This window comes from Sporobolomyces salmoneus (assembly GCF_050403485.1).
Source record: "Sporobolomyces salmoneus JCM6883 DNA, S_salmoneus_JCM6883_v1_ctg33, whole genome shotgun sequence".
NCBI classification, from domain to species: domain Eukaryota; kingdom Fungi; phylum Basidiomycota; class Microbotryomycetes; order Sporidiobolales; family Sporidiobolaceae; genus Sporobolomyces; species Sporobolomyces salmoneus.
In genome coordinates this window covers 150,619-172,370 of record NW_027481130.1, presented here as the reverse complement: position 1 = coordinate 172,370, position 21,752 = coordinate 150,619, and the positions used below count along the sequence as shown (strand labels likewise).

Here is a 21,752-nt window from a genome sequence, read left to right as displayed (position 1 = left end):
GCTATCACTCACTCACGATGGATCGGACACGACAATAACACGATAGATATATGGCACAGCAAATGAATAAAGATAAAATCACGAAACAAGTAACTCTAAACACCCTAGAATCGAAATCAAACCCAACCAGCTCTCATCTTCACTGCACCTCCTCTTCCCATCCCTGCTCCTCCAGTACTCGCGCCATACTTTGTAGGTTGTGCCAATTTCGAAACGAATCCCCTTGGCAAGACCGGTACGGGGGGCGTGAATCCAGCTCGTTGAGATTGAGTCGCTGCCGTCGAAGTTGGAGAAAGGAGAGGAGAGGGAGAGGGTTGTTGTTGTTTGAGGTTCCCGATCGAAGGTTTCAATCTCGGTAACCTTGATACGTTGTTCGTAGTCGAAGAGGAGGGAGAGATCGAAGGACCACCAAGGGGAGCTAATAAAGGCGCACCACCTCTCCTCACCGGTACTTCTTTCTCCCTTTCCCTTTCCTCCTCCGAAGAGTCGTCCTCTTCGAAGATCAAATCCAGTGCGCAGACATAATCCTCTCCACCTTCTTCAACCGCCTTCTCCTCCTTCGAAGCTTTCCACGAACTCGAATAATGCGTCGTCGTTGTTGTTGGTTCGCTGTCGAAATCTCTCGATAACCTCCCAACTTCCTTCTCCAATTCCTCCATCAAAGTCGATTTAGACCAATTCCTCGACATTGACAACGTACCGATACTCGTCGAACTCGACATAGTTGAAGAACTCTCCGATTTGGGAAGTCCTAAGGCGGTCGAAGAATGAGTACGAGTACGAGGGTTCCATTTCCAAGCTCTCCTTGACGAAACCGACGACCGGGACGAGCTTGAACTGGCACCGGAGGAGGAGGAGGAATAAGTTGGGGAAGGAGGGGAAGGAGGTCGTCGTTGAGAAGAAGAAGAGGAAGGAGAGGGTTCGTCGTTGAAAGATGATGATGATAAGTCGTCACGATATTGTTCAGCCCAATCATCCATCTCGTCGTCCTCCTCGTCGACTACGACGTTCCTCAGATCCTCCTCGACGATTTCTGATTCGCCACTTCGACCTAGTTTATCTAAAGCGTCTCCTTCGAACCCGGTGCTTCCTAATCGTTTCAACGTTAACCTCGTCAACAAGACCTCTGAATCGACTCGAGTCATTTCTCCTGATTCGACTAGATCGTTCATTGAAGACGAAGAAGGAGGAGGTGGGTGAGAAGGGGCTCGGGTGTGAAGGTAGTGGTTTAGTTGAGGGAGGGTTTGGGAGAGTTCTCGAGGAGTAGAGGAGATTGAGAGTACTTTCGAAGGGGAACGACGGGATCGAGTAGACGTGTGCGTGGTGTTGGTCGAGGATGAACGGGATGGAAGGAATGAAGGTGAATCGAATGCGGTGAGAGATGGTGGGGATTGATTCAGTAACGGAGAAGAAGAAGAAACGTCTTTCGTCGAGAATCGACCTCCTCCTCCAGATTCGACGCCAACGAATGCTTTCCAATGACCAATCAACTCCTCGGTATCCATCGTCGGTTCTTCCATAAACTCTTCCTCCTCTCCCTCTGCATCCTTCGCTTGTCCCTCTTCCAACAAAACTCGTCCCCCTCGTCCTGCGATCCGAGACGTTGACGACCCACCGCTGCCGTTACTACTAGTCGATCTCGCAACCATCATGAAACTCTCAGTACCCGAAATCGAAGGTTTCCTTCTATTCCCTCCTCCTCGTACCCTTCTACCTCCCGAGGCTGAAGTCGAAGAGATTGCCGAACGAACTGTCGCCGTACGACGTAGGAGCGAAGGGGATGAAGTTCTCGAGTTCGTTATTGGCGGAGTGGTTCCGTTGAAGCGAGGAGGAGAAGGTTCGTCCGTATAAATCGACGAAGTGAGGGAAGACGATCTCGGCGGAGGAGGGAGAGAGGTAGTGTAGGAAGAAGGGACCGAACTTCTCGTGACGGATGGTCGGAGAACTCTGTTCGCGTGTACTTTGAAGGGGTCGAGGGAAGCGTCGGAAGGGTCTTGGGAGACTCGAGGAGGGAGTCGACTGCTGCTGCTCGAAGCGAGGGAGGAAGAAGGGGTTTGTCGTTTCTTCTGAGGTGGGGGGAACGAATGAGGACGAGGTTCGAGAGAGAGAGGGAGGGAAGGTCGAGAATACGAAGAGGACGAAGACGGGTGAGGTTGTTGAGGAGGAGGAGGAGGATGAGCTAGGGTCGAACGAGGTCGAATCGGACTGAGACTAGAGGTTCGAGGAGTATGGTCGAGATAAGGTAACGAGGTGGGTTGGATCAGTCGAGAAGATGATGAAGAACGAGAGGAAGAGGAAGAGGCAGAGGGAGTCGGAGGTTGAGGTTGACTGATCGGTCGGGAAATCGTCGGTCGAGATGAAGACGATCTGTTCGACGAAGAAGAAGAAGGTTTCGGCAATCTCGAGCTCTGCTCACTCTCGCACTGTCAGTAACCGGTTTCTCTCTTTCGCTACGGCGACGAAGACTCACCTTTGAGGAACCTTGATTCGAAGCAGATCTCGACGACAGAGGAGGTTTCAACCCACTCTTTCTACCTCCACCTCCTCCTCCTCCGTTGAGGTTGACGACGCGACGTTCTTCCATCAACGGTAACAAGGAAGAACTCGTCGCACGTTCTTTGTGTTTACCACTACGAAATACTGGGAATCGACTATCGTTCATCTTCGCATCGACGTTCGTAAAGAGACAGTGAGAGTGAGTGGGAGGACAGCGAAAAAAGAGGTTATATCATGATTCTCTTGCCTCCCAGTCCGGGAACGCCATTCGAGCAAACAATTTATTGGCGCGCGCGCGCAAGAATTCGAGAGAGAAAAGGATGAGAAAGAAGTCGGAGGCCAGTCAGGATCAAAATAAGTTGCGACGATGCCCGGCACGACGCGTGGCAGAATCTCCCTCTTTTGCCTCGCCAGTCAAAGGGTCGACGATCTCTTATCCATGCGAGTCAATGACTGGTTCGCAAGAGAGAGCGGAAGATAAATTACTGAGAAAACGCAAGATTACCGAGAGAAACGAGACGGATGGTTCGACTGCAACCCAAGAGAGTGAGAAGATTAACAGAGAGTACAAGTCTGAGTGAGAAGGGATCTATGGATATACTGACGGAGAAAGATCAAATCCGGAAGATAGAGGAGGAAAGGAAGGAAAAAAGAAAAGAAAATCGTGAGGGATTTCGTTAGATTTGCGATGAGTGATAGATAGAGAGAGAGATCAGGATGAATTGTATACAAGTGAAAGGTACAGCAAGAGACAGATAGAGAGAGGAGATTACACCAAACCTTCCTCGTTCGCATCTCCATTCGAGGACGAGTTATTGCGAGCGAACAACCCATTCAACTGTTTCAAACTCTTCGCGACTCCGAAACTCGCCGTCGCCATTTGTTGTTTCGTCTGCTTGGTGAAACTCTGTAAACCGCCTTGACTCGTCTCACTTTGCATTTCCGATAATTTGTCGCAATGGTTCGTCAAGTCGTTTAGGATCGATTCTCCTTCTTCTCCAGAGGTTCCGGTTCGAGGGAGAGCATCTTTAGAGATTGCGACGATAGAGGAAACGATCGTGATGATCTGGGTGAGGTTTTCGTTCAGTTGTTCGCCTTGAGATCCGGAACGAATCGCGGAGAGGAGGGATTGAATAGAGTGAACGATCGCTTCGGTTTGGTTCTCGATGTAGGACTACTCCGTCGACGGTGTCAGCCACGAGTCGAAAGAGGACAGGAGAGAGTGAACTAACCTTGAGCTCATCGACGTTCGTTTCATGACCTCTCATTCCGGGCGACCCGTAATCCTGCATGTCGTTCCCTTGTTGTTGCTGCGAGTAACCGTCGTATTGATGCTGCTGACGTTGATCGTCGTAGCTGTCCCTCGATCGATATTGTTCCGCTTGACCATACTGATTGAATCGTTGATCTTCGTTGTTGTTCGCAGACGATTGATCGTTGTACTGCGACGATCCATACGAATTAGACTGTTGGAACGAGTTGTATCCCGGTTGAGATTGAGCTCCATAGTCGGATTGAGGCGAAGAGATCGGTTGTTCGTCGTATCTCCTCTGAGGGGGTTCAGGAATCGAAGAAGAATCACGATCTTTCTCGAGACTCGACCTTGAAGCGGCACTCGAAGAAGAGGCGATTCCCATAGCTTCGAGAGCGTTCCTCACTCCGGCCGTACTGCTACTGACGAGGGAAGAGACTCCTCCTGAAACGTATCCGTTCGATTTTGTCGCGGTCGGAGGAGAAGTCGATAACGAGGAAGGTACTTCTCTCGTTTGGGTAGGCGGTGACGATAATGATGAGGAAGAGGGAGCCGTTCTATGGTAGGAAGAATCTTCGGCGAGAGAAGGCATCGGTTCTCGATTATTGAAGCGGGATGAGGAGGTCGTTGAAGGATCTAGAGAACCTGATCTCGTAGGTTGACCGGTCGTTCTTCGAATCTTGAGGATCCTGACGAGTTCGACGATCGTCGAGGCGAGGTGGGAAGCTGCTGCGTCGAGGAGAGAGACTGGGGAAACTCCGAACGAAGTCGCATGATTCTTTGAAGCCGTCATCAAATTCGATAGTGTCGCATTGATCTTCGCTTTCAACGAGTTTACGATGTCTTGATCTTGTAGCGAGAGGGAGTTGTATCGGGAAGGAGAAATCGCTTGAACGTCGAGATCGATTTTTTCGACGGCGGAAACGACTTGTCGAGCGTGAGAGATGACGGAACTCGGTTCTTTCGAGCGAGCGGCTTCGAGGAGATCGTCGATAGAGGTTTGGAACGCGGCGATGGAGGTGTCGTTGATGAGTCCGTCGGAAGAGGCAGGCATGTAATCACGTTCGACGTTGATTGTCGAGGTGAATAATTGCGATGTTGCTGGAGGCGAGAGGGTCAGCGATACGAAGACGTGGGAAGAGACAATCTGAGCTCACCTTTGATATTTCTCAATTCCGTCTTTGCCGATTGCCATTTCTCTTTCCAATCTCTCGCTTCCCTCTCCTTCTCTTCCTTGTCCCTCCTCTCCTTATCCAACTCGAGTTGGAGATCCTCACACCTCTCATTAACCTGTCTCAACTCATCGACCAACGAGCTGACTTCCCCTCTCAACTCATTCGCCAAATCTTCAGCTGCTCCCAAATCCTGTCTCATTCTCTCCATCTCTTCCTCTCCTCCTGTTCCTCCTCTTCCATTCGCCAACAAGCTTTGTTGATGTTGATCTCGTTCTCTCTGAACCTGTTGATGTCTCTGTTGTAACGAATCGAAATCCCTCTGAACCATTCTCAACTGACTCGTCTGATCGTCGTATCTCTGTTGTTGATTCCTCAATTGTCCCTCGAATTCCCTCAATCGTTCTTGTTCAGTGTTGTTTCGACCTCGTAGGGCCGTGACGGCATCTTCGTTCTCGCGTTCGAGTTCTTGTACTCGGTTTTGAAGGACCGTGAGTTTGTATTCGTAGTCACTCTTTTGTTTCTCGAGGGCTTGTCGTTCTTCGTGATCCCATGGCGGTAACTCGTTCTATCACAGGCTCCGCATCAGTACTTCTGTCCGAAAAGATAGGGCTTGAGAGCGACTTACGGATCTTCTCCCACCCGATTCACTAGGAGTTCCCGTTGCCGATCCCGCGTACCCACCGAAGAATTTGCTATGAGTTCCCACACTACTAACTTCACTGATCCTGCTCTGATGTCCTTGTCCTCCTCTAAACGGTCCTCCTCCCGTCGATCCAAAATTCGGTTGTTGATTCTGTAACGGTGACAACTCGTCCCTTCTCGGAGGTTGAGAATCCGTAGGTGAAGATCTTTGTTGGGGTTCTGATTGTTGATAATCTGAGGAACGAGTTTGAGAGGCCGAGGAAGAAGCAGGTGGAGGAGGGGATTTCACTCGAGATGTTTGACTAGATTGAGATTGAGTAGTGAAGTTACCCGAAGGTTCTTCTACTACCATCGTACTCTTGTTAGGGACGACTACTTCGTTCGCAGTAGAAGTTGGAGCTCCGCTGCTGCTTGGGGCCGAGAGAGGAGGGGGGATGTGGTCGATTGGTGAACGAGGTTGTTGATTCGGAGTTGGGGCTCTGCGTTGAGCGTTGAGGTTCGGAGGAGGAGTAGGAGACGGGGCGTTGTGTCGATTGTGGGAAGAACTGAGGGAATCAGAGCGGGAAGGAGCTCGAGAATTTTCTCGTTGCTGTGAAGAAAACCCGGACTTCAATCAGTCTCGTCTCTTCGTTGATTCAAGGCCGGCAGACTCACTTGATCTTCCTCGCCGAATTCAGGATACCGTCTATCCAACTCGAAGTAAACATCACTCGCCAAATCCTTGAACCTTTGCAAAGGTAAAGTCGCCAATTTCTGTCTCGCCTGATTCCTCTTCGGATGGAAATCCGGTCTCACGGCCAAGAAAGGTTGTTCCCCTGGTCTCCCTGCAGCATCCTCAATCCTCCTGACCAGTTCGTCGTAAACGTCGGTCGAAAGTTCTTGAAATTGTTGTCGAGTTAATCGAGTCAGTTTGTCCCGTGCGTTCGTGCGAGTCGTTGCAGTTGCGAGAGCTCCTTCGCGAGTCAACCACGATTTGAGGGCGTCGAAATGGGTACGAGCGACTTGACGGGATTGTTCGAGAGTGAGAGGGGGAGGTTTCGAAGATGAAGAAGAGGAAGAACCGCTCGGAGCCGAGGATGAAGAGGTTTGATTCGTAGAAGGTACTGGAGGAGGCATGGATGAACCAGATTGCTGACTGGAGGGTGCAGGAGGTCGGTAATTGTTACTATTGTTGTTCGAGTAAAGTCCGCCTCCTCCCTCTCCTGGTGGAGGTGCGTTCTGTGGTCTCTGGGATCGCAACGACATCTGATTCGATCTTCCTTCTGCGTAGTTGTACCGGTTGCGAGTCGACTGTAGTGGAATCGTTCGAGAGAGTCGACGCGTATCGGGAAGAGCGCTCGAACCCTTCGAGTAGCTTGGAGGTCGGGACGGCGTGAGTAGAATCAGTTGCCGGAGTGTTACGCGGTGAAACGAGTCGTCGATCGATGAAGTGGAGGGAAGAAGAGTCGCGACAACAAAACTGTCAAAGAGCGATTTCGTTTCTCTCCCCTCAACGCCGAAACGATGGGTCTCTCTGGTGCTACGAAGAAGCAAAGGATTCAGGATGATCCCCGTAATCTCCGCTGGGCTCAAGGTGAACTCTCCCTTCCCCTCTCTCCTCTTTCTCTTCTCCTCTTTTTTTCTTTCCCTTGCTCACTCAACTCCCCTCTCCCTCTCGCTCGAATGCTACAGATACCTCTGCGCCTGGATTCAAGCTCCTAGCATCGATGGGATGGGACCCTTCAAGCAACCCTTCGTTAGGAAATCACGATTCTCAAGCTGCAATCATGGCCAACGGAGGATCAGCCTTTAGCAAAAAGATCTCCTCGATCCCAATCGCGAAAGAAGACAATCTCGGTATCGGAATGAAACGAGGAACTGCGGCGAACGTCGTTGGAAGTTTGAAAGCGATTGGAGTTCCTTCGAGTTTCGCAAACTCGACGGCGAAAGTTAGTGGGTTCGTTACGGCGGGAAGTGGGAGTAATACACCGAATGGAGGAGGACAAGGAAGTAGTCAGGGAGGAGAGTTTGGGGGATTATTGGCGAGGTTGAACAAGATGAAGGAACAAGGTTCGCTCGTTGCGACTCCGATCACTTCAGATTCTGAATCAGCTGTCAAGAAACGAAAACGATCTACCGACAGCGATAGCGACTCTTCCTCATCCTCCGAAGACTCATCCTCTGATGACTCCGACTCGGATTCCGACGACGAATCGAAATCGAAAACTGCTCCCACTCTTTTTCCTCCTGTCCCCTCGACTTCAGCTTCCGCTTCCCCCGCTCCCGTCTCTTCCTTCGCCGCAGCTATGCTCAAGAACCCTCGTATGGCGTGAGTTCCTCCTCTCCTCCCATCTTTCCCATCCCAGGAGCTACTGACAATCGTGTCTTCCTCTTTCTAGCGCACGATCTAAACATCTCCGCGCAAAACGTATGGCCGCAGGGAACGCTTCCGCAATGGCTGAAATCCTCGGACTCGCACCTACTCCCTCTCCCTCCTCCTCCGGTGCCTCGACTCCCGCACTCGCGATCGCTCCTCCCTCATCGAATGGTTGGCCCGTTGCTCCTCCCGCAGGTTCTTCAGCTATCGTCAAAACTACGACAGTCACTATCAACACGACTGAAGGGGAGGAGTCTGAGAAAGAGAAGCGGAAACGAGAAAAGGCCGAGAAGAAACTACGAAAAGCTGAGAAAGCTGCGAGGAAAGCTCTCAAGGAAGAAAAGAAGAAGGCCACTACGACTGCTACGGTTGCTCGACCTCGTTCCCCAAGTCCTGAATTCAAGGTTCATTCAGCTCAACATGATCCTTTCCACGTTACGGATTCGACCCCTACAATCGATCCTACCACTACGGGACCAGCGAAGAAGGCAACGGGAATCTATGCGTCAATGTTTGTGAGTTCGAAACAAGGGGGAATGGGAGCGACTTGGACTCCGCCGACGGAAAATCAGCCGGGGACGTTGAAGGAGGAGGAGGAGGTCGCTGCTGTGACGGTTACGCCGGACGCGGAAACGATCGAGAAGAAGAGTAAGAAGAGTAAGAAGGAGAAGAAGGACAAATCGGAGAAGAAAGATAAAAAGAGCAAATCGAAAAAACGGAAAGCGGACGAATCTGTCGAGATGGAAGCTGGAGTTGAGGCGAACGGTGGCGCTGAAGTCACAGAGAAGGTCAAGGAGACTAAGGAGGAGAAGCGTGCTAGGAAAGAAGCGAAACGGGCGAAGAAGGAAGCGAAGAAAACGAAAGAGTGAAAACTGTGATGGTTCGTTTTGGGGGGTTTCTTTCGTTCCGGGATTTCCGCTTGGTACTCTTCTCTTCCCCTTTTCTGGCTGTATGTCTATCTATCGCTTGCAATTCCTCGCATCTGGAACCTGGGTGGAAATCGAGTGCGCGAAACGATTCTGTTTTCGTTTTAATTTTCCGTTTGCCGGCGCGGAACCGCGAGTAACGACGCCTTACGCTCAAGTCTATATGGGTCGTTCCCGAGTGATCAAGGCCCTGAGGTCAAGAACGCGCGAAGGTTCACTGCAAAGCTTCGACTCTTCCACTTTGACTTCTCTCTCCTCCCGCGCTATGCCTCCTACGGCCACGGTACTCGGCTCGAAGACTCTCCCATCTGCCTTATCGCTACACTCCTCCTCCCCTTCGCCTCATCATCCCCTGATCGCGCTCGCTTCTCCTTCAACATCCTCTGAATCCAAAGTCTCTCTCTACCGCACAGGAGGCAATTCCGACCTCGTATGGGAGTGGACGAACGTTGGAGAACCTCCGAAACCTACTGGAGGTGGATTAGGAGCACTCAAGGGGAAAGCGAAAGCGAGTCCGGTTGGTAAAGTTCAACAACTCGCTTGGAGTCCACGAGGTGAGCGATTTGATACCTCTGAGCGACTTATACATCAGCTGAGGGAGTTAATCGCCACAGGGAACTTCTTGGCCGTCGCGATTTCACCTGCGACGAGTTCCAGTTCTTCAACTCTCGCAATTCTTTCGATTCATGATGGGAAACCTCTCTCAAGTCCACCAACACCTCTTCCAACCTCGTCGGATATCTCTCATCTTTCCTGGCAATCCCTCGATTATGCCGTCGATTCATCCCTCTCGTCTTGGTCGATCGATCTCGTTCGCAAATTTCCTGGATTACCCAAACTCGGCAAAGACAGCTCAGGAGGGTCTTCAGGCTCGGGACAAGGAGGTTCGGGAAGCTCTAATGGACCTGCTCTCGGAAACTTTGCGGCGAATCCTGGCGCGGGAGGACCTGGGGGAGGAGGAGGAGGAGTTTTCGGTGCGAAACAAGCGATGCTCGAACGAGAACGAGCGAAAGAAGCTCAACGGGTTCTCAACTTGCGAGAAGCGACGAGTCCAGGAGGCTTTCCCAGTGTATTGTCGGATGTGAGACCGGATGAATTGGGAGGTACGGGGGACGAGAAAGTGAAAGCGATGCTGAGAGTCAAAGGGGAACGACATGACGAGACGGAGAGGAGCATACTCTGTGTAGGAGACGAGGAAGGAAAGTTGCATCTCTACTTGGGAGGTAGTGTGTATCTTGGAACCGTCGACGCAGGAGGAGAAGGAAATGGAATCGTCGGGATCCGAGTTCTTCCTTCAACTTCGACATCCTCGACCGTTCGATTCCTTGTTCAAATCTCCTCAGCTGAAACACTCGTCTGTCGACAACTCTCATTGCCGATCCCGTCATCTCTCGAACTCGTCATTCGACAATCTTCCGCGATTCGCTCAACGATTCAACATGCCTTCGAAGCTCTGCAAGAAGTGCGTAATCTTTGGGATGAGTCGAGACGAATCGGGAAAGGATGGCTGCAACGAGTCGCTGATGTCAGTCGACCGCAAGGAGGTGAGCAACGTTCTCCAATCCTTGATGAAACTGAGGGAAGAACTGAACGTTTCGTATTCGGACAGTCGTCTTACCTCCTTCGACACAGTTACACCTACTACTGATGACCGGACGGCCGACTCGATCGTTACACGACTTTCTCGCGTCAAAGATGAACGAACGAGGACTCGTGAAATGGGAACAAGAAATGGGACTCGCTCTCGACAGGATGAAACGAGTCGGATGGATGAGCGTCGTACCTGCGTTGGAACGAACGATCGTGTTGTTGCTAGAGGTCGATGCGTGGGCTAGATGGTGAGTCATCTTTGTCTCTCTTTCGTGTCCCTGTTTGCAGTTAATGACTTCCCCGGCTCTGAACACGTCAGGCCCGACAAATTCGCGACCTATAGCTTCAACCGCAAGGACGTATTGAAAGCGATCGAAGTGGCGAAAGAAGCGATCAAGCAGACGATCCGTTTGCAAGGAGTCGTCGAGGAAGAAGAGAGGTGTTTCAAAGCCTTCAGTGTGTGGCTTCATTACGGTATGTGCTCCTCACGATCAACTCTCCTTTCACCGCTGATCTCAGTGGACACATCTACAGAACTTGACAAACTCGCTCAACAAGAAGGATCCGAAGTTCGACCGAACGCAGCTTTTCACCCTGTCCCCGTCTCTTCCTACATCACCGATTCTCTCTCCCCTCAAACTTCGCCCGTCAACCCTTTCTTGACGATGGGTCTCGCCTCGCTCTCGATCGCCCAAAACTCGGCAATCACGAACGGACAAAAATGGGTCGATCAACTTCAACTCGATCACTCAGTACAAGAGGAAGGCTCGAATGAAACGTTACAAGCTATGCTGAAAAGATTGAAGGAAGAGCTGAGTGGACAAAAAGAGCGGGATCACGTCGCAGCGGGAGGACCGAAATCGCAGGAAGAAAAGATGATCGAAGTCGACGAATTCTCGATTGAACCTCCTTTCGCTCAACCATCAACAACCGTCGACGAGCCAAGACCAACCTCTACTGTCGCTACTCAGTCGTCGCCGCAGCATGAAGCACTAACTTCGATTCCGATCTTGTTGCATTTCGTTGGGAAACTCGCTGGAGAGGTCATGAGCAAAGCTATGACACGGATAGGGAATAAGTCGACACTGTCAGAACGGAAAGAACTGGGTCAGCTGCAAGAAGAGGAGGAGAGCGGAAGGCGAACTCAAAGAGTGCGATCCGTCGTCGCGATTGAAGAATTCGTTCATGAGGCTTGGGTCTCGAAGTCGTCCCGTGAGTCTCTCCTCTAGTTCAACCGGCGCGTGACACCTGTTGAGGAGCGTCGTTCTCACTCGCAGTGCACATCTCGAGACATCGGATCGACGCGCTTGACCAAATCGAACAAACCGCTTACAACCTCGAGAGAAGTGGCGCTTCTATCAAGGTGTTCGATCTGGAATTCGTCGACTCTCAACAGCTTGATATTGCTGTAGAAGTATCTGGATCGACTGGTGAGCTCACCGTCTGAATGACTGATAATTGCTCCCTGCTAACTCACCTGTCTCTTTTCTCACAGGCATGAAGCAGTGCATCGCAACACTCCACCTATCCTCTCTCACATTCTCGCGAGACCCTCAGGTGCGTTCCGCGATACTTCATTCGTTCTCGCGCTTAGCATAGCTAATTCTCGCTCGCGTTTTCGACCATAGCTCGACAATCCTCCCTCTCTGCCACTGGACAATGCCATCGCTCTCGACTCTACCTTCCCTCCTTCTAATATCTCGCTATCGACCTTGAACGGTCGACGACTCGCAACGACTCTTGCGGGAGAAGGACGGCGAATCGAATTTCACGATTTCGATTCTTCCTCTTCACCGACGACAACAACGGCGAACGGTGACGACATGGAGTTGCAGTAGAGTCACTACCGAATGAAAAGCCGTTATCTCAGCCTCAACCACCTTTCTTCCTTTGATTCGCTCGGATCGCTTTCTCGCTCGGTTTCCTGGTTCGCGGCTCGTGCTTCCTCCGCGGTAGTCAAGCGCCTCGTGTGAGGCCTCTTGATAAGGGCTCTTCTTTCTTTCTCTCTTATCCCCCTTCCCCATCTCCCTTCTCCTTCTCCGTTGCAACTTTGTGAGTGCCCTTTCCGCTCTCTCTCGCTACTGACAGTCGCTCATACTCTCTGCCTCCTCCCTCCTCCCAGTTGGCTCAATCGAAATCGAAGGACCCGACTCAGTCTGCTTTGCTGAATCGTCATGAGCGAATCGAGCGATTTCAAGCTCACGTCGGCCCAACTATACTCTTCGTTGTTGGGGTACGGTGGAATAGGAGCCGCGATCGCGTGCTTTATCCCACTGATTCGTACGTATCTCGCGTCTCGATGAACTTGTTTCGAACTAAAATCGTTTTTTTCCATGCAGTGTCGAATGCCGCGAAACGTCGTAACGGTATGGGGGGAGGGTTCTTGGCGTTGTGGCTTGTTGGCGATGTGTTTAACATAAGTAAGCATGAAAGAGAGGGTTTCGTGCTTGACGAACGACTGACCAAGTTTTACCTTTTGTTTCCTTTTTCTGCAGTTGGCCTCATCGTGCTTAAAAAGGCCCTCTTGACTCAAATCTTTCTCGCAACCTGGTGAGGGTACACTGTTCTCTCTCTACTAGTCAGTCGAAGCTGATCGATTCGCTGATCGGATTCAGGTATGCAATCGCAGGTAAATTTTCCCGTTTTCCCCTCGTAACCGATTTGGCCCTGACATGTCGCATATATTGAGATTTCTTTCTCCTTATCGAACTGTGGCTTTGGGGTCACCCTGCTCCGTTCTCCTGGAAGCCAACCCCCGCGGCAACTTGCAAGAAGAAGCTCGAAGACGAAGCCCGTTCCCCTTGGATTCGTTGGTTCAATCGTCAATTCGAAGATTGGACTCTATGGGACAACCTTAAGCTTGTCTTATCGCTGATCATATTAGGTATCGCCTGGTTCGTGAGTAAGAGTCGCTGTCGAGTCGGCCGGAATTTCTCGCTAACTTCAGCATCAATCTCACCTTCAGGGATTATACACGACCATCCAGCTGCATTCGACGAAGGGAGACTTTGAACTCCCGATTCCAACTTCACACGATGGACTCTCCATTGGTAAGTGTCGCGTGTCCTGCGAGCTTTCATTCCCTCTGCTGACTCCGGCCCCCCGAGCGAATCAGGGCTTGGTGTCGTGGCGACTCTGTGCTTCACAGCGGCTCGTCTTCCTGAATACTTCGAAGGGCGAAAGCGCCACAAGAAGCAGAAGGAACCAACCCTCGACAATTCGGACGGAGTTTTCATCTTCTTGATGCAAGTCCGAGATTCTCCCTCTTTCAGCAAACCCCGATGACTGATCGTGTCATCGTCGTAACAACAGTATTGAAAACTTGTTCAACTTATGTTCTATCGTCACACTCGCGTTTGATCCCTCTCTCGATGAAGCAGATCACCGTACGAAATGTCAGTTTTCTCCTTCTCTGTCACTACTTCTCCTCGTTGCAGCGCACTGACTGTTCTCCTCAGACTGGATCGCCGAAACTCCTTGGATCGCTGGAGCAATCATCCCGATCGTCTTCGATGCTATTCTCGTTTATAGCATCGAACGTTGGCAACGAGCGTGGAACGCCAATCCTTACAAGAACGACCCCGAGAAACACAAGCGACTTCAACACCTCGAGGACGACATTGAACATACGAAAGCCGAGTTGGCGTACTTGGAGGTCGAAGTCGGGAAAGTCCAAGTTGGAATATCGGCACTCGAAGATCATAAGAAAGTCCAGGCGAAGATTCAGAAGAAGCGTAAGGAGCGGGATGCGCGCGAGAAGAGTGGGAAGCGATTCAGGAGGAATCGAGTACTCAAAGCCGTGGGACTGTCGGAGAAGGGTCAGTTGTCGGAGGAAGAAGAGGCAAAGAAGAAGGGAAGTTCGCTTTATGAAGAATGGAAGGAACACGGGACTGTTCTTCACCCTGAATATCCTACCCCTGCTTCGGAGCGTTTGAAAGCTGTTGGTACGTTCATCTTGCTTCTTCGCCTCTGCGCTGGTCTCTTCGCTGCCCTAAGATCGCGGCATTGCAGAGGAGAAGAACGGACGTCGCCGCATGAAATCGAGGCCGGACTCTGCCGCGAGCGCAAGTGATTCTTCGCTCGCTGGTTCGAGTGACCGAGAAGCGTTAATCCAACCTCGCACTACTCGGAGATCGAGCGCGAACAGTCTCAGCAAATACGACTACGTTTAATACTCTCTTCCCTTCTTTCCCCCTCTCATCTATTACCATGGACTATCTCTTGCAAACTTTCATGTCTTTGTCGTATGTACTCGCTCCTACTCGGATACCTTACACAAACTTTGCCATCAAGCTTTTCTTTTTCTTTTTATCGTCGCTTCTCGTCGGGCGTACTTGCGGAAGATCAGCTCGAGAGCCCGCATACAGTTGAGAGACGCAACACCGCTCAGCTGCTCGCGCACAATGGCTAGAGATGAAAGCAGACTTTGCGAGTCTCGAACGGAAGTTTCATTGCGAGATCCGTGAAATCGCTCGCTTTCTCTCCTCATCTCAAAGCGCGACTCCAATCCACCTTCAGAAGGCACACAAGCTATACAATATTCGTCCAGCTAGTCCAGGATGGCCCCCGCCCCTTCTTCCCAACGAATACGCGCTTCATCAATAGCCGAAACACTTCAGAACCACCTCGACCCTTCGACCCTGCCATTCCTTCGAGCGTTCGCCTTAGGATACCTCGCTGAAACTCTCCCAGCTCTCGTGAAAGCGGTTTCGAAACGAAAGGGCAAGAGCGCGTTTCAGATCGTCCTTCAACTCGTCAAGGCGCTCAAGTTCAAACCACGGGGAGGACTCGCCGTTGCGTTCGCTATAGCGGTAGGAGGAGGAAAGTATGGAGAAAGATTGTTGGAACCGGTTGTGAGACGCGTTTACTTGAAGGCGAGGGATCACGTGAAAGCTCGTGCGAACAGTGGGAAAGGGAAGGAGAAAGAGGTGGTCTTGACGGAAGAGGAAGAGCTGGAAGAGCTCAAGAAGGAACACAAGATTGTACAGACGATCACGACGGCGTGTTCGGCGACGATTTCTTCCTTCTTTGCGATTCTCGTCCTTCAATCTTCGCCGAGTTATCGAAGACCTTCGACTCCGCTCGCAGTATCGACAGATCCGAAACTCGATTTCTCCGTATCGCCTTATACCTTCACAACTACGGCGAAGCAAGTACGACCGTCCGGAAGGGAAGGGAGGAGAAAGGAGGAGAGGAAAGTTCAATCTCCCACCCTCGACATTACTTTGTTCGTCTTTATTCGCGCGGTGGATACCTTGGTCAGGGGTCTGTATCACCACACTGGTGCGACCGATGGACGCTTTGGACCCGTCACGACCTTCATCGCATCAAACGCCGACACTCTCACCTTTGCCCTTTCGTGTTTCGTCATCATGCGATCGTGGTTCTACTTCCCTGAAGCTCTACCCCCTTCTTACAATCGATGGATCCTCAATCTTGCTCGCATGGATAAAAGATTGCTGGAGCTGTTGAGATATGCACGCAATGGAAGGTTCGTGTATGGGAAGAGGCCGGATCAACAAGTTTTGGAGATGTGTCACGGGATCGCACAGGGTGCTGGGAAAGATATCTCGTGAGTCCCACTCGCTCGAACCCTTAGACGTTTGACCCGAGCTGACCTTCTGAGCTTTTCGCCGAACCAAAGAGCAACGAACCCAGAATTCATTTCAAGATTCTCGTGCGCCTTTGTCCATGGTCAAGTAGGAAAAGGATCATGCGAGATGAATGCGACGAAGCGATGGGCTCGCGCGTTCCTAGATTGTCTCCTCATCTACCTTCCCGTAGGTCGTTGTCTTCCGCCGTCGCTCTTCGCTCCTTTCACCATTGACCCGTTGCCTCGTGATACTCTAGGTCCACGCTATTCCTCCCCTCTTGTTCAACTTCTCGAAAGTTCTCAGTCAACCCGGATCTTCGATTCTACGAATCTTGCTCGCCGCTTCCCGTTCGTCCGCATTCCTCGCCACGTTCGTCGCCTCGATCTACGCTTCGTGAGTGTCGCTCTCACCATACTCACTCTCGGTGTTGCAGTGACTAATGCTCGAGATCGTTTCGTAGTGTCTGCCTCGTTCGAACTCGAATCCCTTCGTTATTCCCCCGAGGTTTCATCCCTCAACAACCTCTAGATGGTGGCTTAGCGGTTTACCTTGGCTGCATTATGTGTGGATTATCATTACTCATCGAGAACAAGCGTCGGCGAAGAGAGATGGCTCTGTTCACGGCAACTCGAGCTTTGTCAGTATCTCTCTTCCTCTCATTCAAACGAATGAGTTGACGGAATCATTGACATACTGTTCTCGAGTAGGTATGCGGTCGTAGACGACGTTCTACCGAGCTTCATCACACAAGGTCAAACTGGAGAGTTCTTGACGAAATGGTTGGAAAGAATCGTGTTTTCGACTTCGGCGGGAACTGTCATCGCTGCGACGGTACATCGTCCCGATCTAGTCTCAGGAGTCGTGAAGGGGGTAGTCGGAGTCGCAGTGAAAGATTGGCACGGAAAGAAGAAAACGACCTAACCCTTACAAGAGTTTGTACTATCTATCCTTTTGACTTGTTGATGTTCATTCGAAAGAGCTTTACTATACTACAACAACATGACTGCTCTGGTTACTCTTCCCCTGCCCTCGTATCACACCAAACGATCCAAACGACAAATTCTGAATCCCCCAAGTCTCCGACAACTCGTTCTCTGTAGCTCTTCCCGTCTTCTCCTCCTTCCTGCTCCCAATCTAGCCGCGCGACCTTCCAGTCAAAACCTTGAAACCGTTTCTCTCCCTCCTCGAGCCAAGTGCTGAGGAACGTTTCCAAGGCTTCACTTTCCCTCAACTCGCTCACCACGACCACGATCGTCTCTGGTCCCGAGTTGTGGAGGATTGTATGAACTAGAGGTGCCGAGAGCGAAGGATTGTAGATACAATCGACTGCAAAGATCAGGTTCGGAAAGGAGGGAGATTCGCGAGTGACGAGAGACGGGTTTGAGAGGTATTCCTGAGATTGCTGGATCCAGTCGAGTTCGACGATCGAGTAAGAAGGGGAGGAGTCGAGGGAGTTCGTCTGGAGGTTTCGGAGGATCAGGGGGAGATTATCGAGTTGATCGGAGAAAGTCCACTTGAAGTCCGAGGGAGATTTCGCAAAGATGGAGCGAAGAACGATTCCGAGAAATCCAGTACCGGAACCGAGTTCGAGGATCGAGGAAGTCGAGAGGTTCGGAAGAAGAAAAGGGAAGGATGGATGCGGGAAGTGATGTGAGGTTAGAAAGAATTTCGCAAAATGCAGACTCAATCTCCACAAGACGGAACCTATTCGCGCTCATTGCTAAGAGTCAATATGACGAGTTGCAAGCTCAAGGCTGGCGTCCGGGATGGACTGACCGGTATCGCCGGCTCGATTCCGCAGAGCGTTCAGAGACTGATGCAGTTCGACCTCGACTTCTATCAGTTCCTTCGCCTTTCCTTGGACCTTCTTTCCCTTCTTGCGTTTTGTCTCGTCCTCGACCTTTCTCCAAGGGTTCTCGATCGAAAGGGACAGCTCGAGCAAGTCTCCCGAATCTGAGTTGATCCCCAATCCGCCTTCTCGTCCTTGCTGAGCCGCGGTCAAGGCTGAGAGCCTTATCGAGGCCTGTTGTTTCTTTGTATAGAGTAGGAAGATCTAACGAGACGAGTTTGAGTCAGTAGAGGTTGAAAGAGATGAGAACAGAGAAAGTGAACTCGCTTCCTCGTCTGCGTCAGAGACGAGACTTGCTCCGCTCGGGAGGTTAAGATTGGGCGAAGTAGAGAGCATACGCAAGTTATCGGATCATTGCGAGTGAGGGCGCGAAGGGAAAGAGGAAAGTGCAATGCGCTCTCTCGAACAATCTCTCGACACCACAATACGAGAACGCGAAAGAGAATGGGAAACCATGCGAGGTGTTGCGATTGAGTGGAAACACAAAAAAGAAACGAAGATAATGAAAAGAATCAAAAACAGCTCCCTCGAAAAATCCCAATTTTGTTTCTTGCGATGATGCGATACCTTTTACCCTCCCTCACTAAGCGTCGTGACGATTACTTGGATCCGAGTGCGTCGAGCTCTTTACGTAACTCGGCCTCACTGCGAAAGAGAAAGTTCGAACTGATTAGTCTTGAAGAAGATCTGACGGCGCAGAGGGATGGTGTGCTCACCTCTCGAGCTTCTTGTGTTGAGTTAGTTCGAGTTTCTCTCCAGCAGCCTTCTTCGCCTTGAGTTGTTCAATCGCCGTCAACTTCTTGACGATCGCACGACGTTTCTTATCCTCGGGCGAGAGACTCGGTTCGACAGCCGGGACTTCCGGTACTGGAGGAGGAAGTTCAGGTACAGGTTGAGGAGTCGCGGTTCCACTTGCGGGGGTCGATGAACTAGCTCCCTCTTCCGGTTGTTGGTTCGAAGACTTGTTGTTTCCTTTTCCTTTCTTGTCTCCTCCCTTCTTCTTTCGTCGATTCGCGAGAGGATCTTCGGCATTGACGGGAGCACCAGGAGGAGGGGCACCGGGGATACCTCGTCGAGCACCTCGACCAGCGAATCCGACGGGAACTTCTCGTCCGTTGTCGCGAGGGAAAGGGTTCGCGCCGTTCGAATCGTATGCGGCTCCACCTTCGTCTTCACGCTTGTAGACCGAGGGAGTGAGAGTACCTCGAGCGTGAGGAGGTCGGTAAGCTCCACCAGAAGCTAAAGGGCGAATAGAGGTCAGTCGAGAAGAAGCAAGGGAGCGAAAAGTGAGAGGAGAACTCACTGGCAGGTTTCGGGGCAGGAGTAGCAGCGACAGCGATCGAGGCGGCAGGTGCAGGGTCGAGAGGTCCACTCATAGGCCAGAACCCAGGGTTCGCCGGTCTCCAAGAAGCCTACCGAAGCAAGTGGTCAGGTCTCTGAGCAAAAATCGAAAATCGAAAAAGCGAAGACTCACTTGGTAGAGTTCTTCGATCGAATCAGCGTGCATAAGGCCTCCCGTGAAATGATACACCTTGATTCCGTTATCGACCCTCAACCTCGGACTCAGAGTTGCGCAAAGGAGATAACGACCATCGGGACTCCATTCGCAATGAACCGTATTCGGTGCGTCGATCGTCGTAACTTTCTTGAGCGTTTGTCGATCCCACACGTCGACTTGTCCCGCCAAGTTACCGAATCCGGCGATACAGAGGAGTCGTCCTTGAGGGTTGTACGAGAGGAAATTGCGAGGGTTCGTTCCGAAATCGTTGATGATTTTGACTCGAGCGTCGAAGATGACAGTCTTTGCCGGCATATCTACATCGCAAAGAGATTGTGAGCTTCTCTCGCGGAGGAACAATTCGAGAGACGCAAACAGAGACTTACAACCGTAGGTGACTGCGAATTCTCGATCATTAGGAGACCAAGCAAAGTCGTGAATACCGCCTTCCTTATCTGCAGACGTCCAGCAACACGAGTCAGGCCGAAAGCTACTGAGGTGGTTCAAGAGAGAGGAGGAGAACGTACCGAGAGTTACTCGACAATCGAATTGACCAGCAGCGTTCATCAAATAAAGGTTCGTTTCCCCATAATACGATTTCCCCGTCTTATCGACATCTGTTTGAGTCAAGAAGAGGAGATTCGATCCAGATTTGTTCCACTTCATTTGAATCTTGTCGGCTTTGTAAAACGTTTTCGAGCACGAAGGAGCGGCGAGGGCGAGGAGGGAGTGAACTTTGACGGAAGCGGGTGCGCCCTGGAGGATCAATCGCGCGAAACGTCAGTCGATGAACGAGGAGGAACGATATGCGGAAATCAACGCACCTTTTTCTCTGCGACGAAAACTGCGACACTGGGAGCACGTCCGGGAGAGATACACACGCTCGTGATTCCCTCGACACGAAGTTTCTCGGCGATTCCTTCACTCCACGAAGCCGGGTTGTAAACGTGAAGTTCGTTCGTGACACATCGAACCGCTTTCGATTCGTCTTCCGAGTATTGGATTTCCCTAGAGTGTCGCACCCGAGAGTCAGCAGTGTCATGACTGCTGAGACAGCGGGAAGACTCACCAGCCTTCGATCGATTTCTGAGAGAAAGCGGCGACTTCTTCACCGGTTGCGACATCGAAAATTCGTAAATTACGATGAGGAGGTTCCCCTTCTGCCGGTTTCACTGTGGGAAATTGACGAGATCATAGTCAGTCACTTGATAGCAGACTGTCGACCGAATATGAACCCACCTTGTCGCTCCCAAGTTTGTAATTGGTTTCCTCGAGGAGAGAAAGCGATATCGATAACAGCCTTGACGGCGATTTCCCTCACGACGGCGGCAGTGGATGCATCTAAGATTTGAACACTGTCGAAAGGTGAACGGGCTAAGCGTCAGCTCAAGACATCGGACACGGAAAAGAGAGCGCAAGTGAAACTTACCCAGTACTCGTCACGGAAGCGAAGAATCGACCATCGGCAGAGTATCGGTATACCTTGACTGCTCCTTCAGGTCTGTAGGGCCAAACAGCTCGGGGAGTCAGTACAACTGCTCATTCGATTCCGCTACCTTTGTCCGCCCGACTCGAAGATCAACCTCTTTCCGCCTATTGCTTCCTCCTAGACCCAGCTCGTACGCCATGGTCAATTCCACTCGCGTCGAACGAGCTGCTCGAGTATCAGGAGTTCGATGATCGACGACGCTTTTAACTCCAACTTCGAGCCTCTATCCAATCTACTTCATTCCGCCGCTGCTCCTCATATACTGTCTTCACGAGCTTACTTTTGAAATTGAGCGACTGCTCCCCAAGAAGGAGGACCGTTGATGAGTCCAAGTTGCTTGAGCGAACGAGCTAGAAAAAATGACCGCACAACACGACTGCATGAGCTCTCCCTGACAGTACGAAAGGAACAGAGTACATGAGAGATTATGAACGTACTCGCGTATTGGATTGAAGGCGCCGACATCTCGAAAGGAGAAGCGTGACGAGAGAGAAGGGAGATGAAACTTCTAGAAAGGGCGACAGGTGGGAACTTGCTGCTGGGTGAAAGAGGAATGCGCTAGTGTAGGGCGGAGAACAATCGAATGTATCCGCGGTGCGCGTGAAAAGGGGTCGAAAGGCGAGTTGGAAGAAGCAGAAGATCAACCAGTGCAAAATTCTAGACTCTCTCCAAATCAGTCTGCGTTTTTGAAGGTGTCTTCGACCTCTATTCGACGCACATTCAACCTCAACTGAGCTAGTCTCGCGAGAGACGGAGAATCATAGCGCGAGAAGACGAAATCTGAAAATCGCTCTCAAGCTTTGCGAAGAAGAGCAGTGCTTTCAAGCTGCTTACCGAGTTACGCTTAGCCAGGCAGCCTAGAGAGACATAACAAGAGTATCGATC

General features: G+C 51.1%; 8 protein-coding genes across 8 annotated transcripts; 4 read left to right on the top strand and 4 right to left on the bottom strand.

Annotated features, from left to right (window-relative positions):
- Positions 1 to 116: 116 nt before the first annotated feature.
- Positions 117 to 2,662, bottom strand: JCM6883_004359 (uncharacterized protein; the record flags this gene model as incomplete). Its single annotated transcript, XM_076633075.1, has 2 exons — positions 117 to 2,408; positions 2,471 to 2,662. 2 exons carry the CDS (start codon positions 2,660 to 2,662, stop codon positions 117 to 119), a joined length of 2,484 nt encoding a protein of 827 aa, XP_076486989.1.
- A 603-nt stretch (positions 2,663 to 3,265) lies between these two features.
- On the bottom strand, positions 3,266 to 6,810 carry JCM6883_004358 (uncharacterized protein; the record flags this gene model as incomplete). Its single annotated transcript, XM_076633074.1, has 5 exons — positions 3,266 to 3,670; positions 3,729 to 4,849; positions 4,906 to 5,488; positions 5,549 to 6,154; positions 6,220 to 6,810. 5 exons carry the CDS (start codon positions 6,808 to 6,810, stop codon positions 3,266 to 3,268), a joined length of 3,306 nt encoding a protein of 1,101 aa, XP_076486988.1.
- Positions 6,811 to 7,068: 258 nt separating this feature from the next.
- JCM6883_004357 (uncharacterized protein) lies at positions 7,069 to 8,790 on the top strand (the record flags this gene model as incomplete). The annotated part of the gene is made up of 3 exons (XM_076633073.1): positions 7,069 to 7,138; positions 7,237 to 7,873; positions 7,944 to 8,790. 3 exons carry the CDS (start codon positions 7,069 to 7,071, stop codon positions 8,788 to 8,790), a joined length of 1,554 nt encoding a protein of 517 aa, XP_076486987.1.
- Positions 8,791 to 9,112: 322 nt separating this feature from the next.
- JCM6883_004356 (uncharacterized protein) lies at positions 9,113 to 12,275 on the top strand (the record flags this gene model as incomplete). Its single annotated transcript, XM_076633072.1, has 7 exons — positions 9,113 to 10,391; positions 10,457 to 10,685; positions 10,757 to 10,911; positions 10,972 to 11,649; positions 11,715 to 11,867; positions 11,933 to 11,994; positions 12,066 to 12,275. The coding sequence occupies 7 exons, from the start codon at positions 9,113 to 9,115 to the stop codon at positions 12,273 to 12,275; spliced, it is 2,766 nt and encodes a 921-aa protein (XP_076486986.1).
- Positions 12,276 to 12,611: 336 nt separating this feature from the next.
- Positions 12,612 to 14,609, top strand: JCM6883_004355 (PQ-loop repeat-containing protein; the record flags this gene model as incomplete). Its single annotated transcript, XM_076633071.1, has 9 exons — positions 12,612 to 12,717; positions 12,777 to 12,857; positions 12,933 to 12,987; positions 13,053 to 13,066; positions 13,127 to 13,335; positions 13,403 to 13,487; positions 13,818 to 13,832; positions 13,896 to 14,381; positions 14,449 to 14,609. The coding sequence occupies 9 exons, from the start codon at positions 12,612 to 12,614 to the stop codon at positions 14,607 to 14,609; spliced, it is 1,212 nt and encodes a 403-aa protein (XP_076486985.1).
- A 387-nt stretch (positions 14,610 to 14,996) lies between these two features.
- On the top strand, positions 14,997 to 16,952 carry JCM6883_004354 (uncharacterized protein; the record flags this gene model as incomplete). Its single annotated transcript, XM_076633070.1, has 5 exons — positions 14,997 to 16,009; positions 16,082 to 16,217; positions 16,288 to 16,424; positions 16,492 to 16,668; positions 16,739 to 16,952. The coding sequence occupies 5 exons, from the start codon at positions 14,997 to 14,999 to the stop codon at positions 16,950 to 16,952; spliced, it is 1,677 nt and encodes a 558-aa protein (XP_076486984.1).
- Positions 16,953 to 17,043: 91 nt separating this feature from the next.
- On the bottom strand, positions 17,044 to 18,216 carry JCM6883_004353 (uncharacterized protein; the record flags this gene model as incomplete). The annotated part of the gene is made up of 3 exons (XM_076633069.1): positions 17,044 to 17,735; positions 17,808 to 18,084; positions 18,148 to 18,216. The coding sequence occupies 3 exons, from the start codon at positions 18,214 to 18,216 to the stop codon at positions 17,044 to 17,046; spliced, it is 1,038 nt and encodes a 345-aa protein (XP_076486983.1).
- A 263-nt stretch (positions 18,217 to 18,479) lies between these two features.
- Positions 18,480 to 21,332, bottom strand: JCM6883_004352 (translation initiation factor 2A; the record flags this gene model as incomplete). Its single annotated transcript, XM_076633068.1, has 12 exons — positions 18,480 to 18,525; positions 18,597 to 19,119; positions 19,184 to 19,292; positions 19,355 to 19,695; positions 19,765 to 19,833; positions 19,906 to 20,134; positions 20,203 to 20,386; positions 20,448 to 20,550; positions 20,618 to 20,733; positions 20,808 to 20,879; positions 21,148 to 21,217; positions 21,305 to 21,332. The coding sequence occupies 12 exons, from the start codon at positions 21,330 to 21,332 to the stop codon at positions 18,480 to 18,482; spliced, it is 1,890 nt and encodes a 629-aa protein (XP_076486982.1).
- Between the last annotated feature and the right edge of the window lie 420 nt (positions 21,333 to 21,752).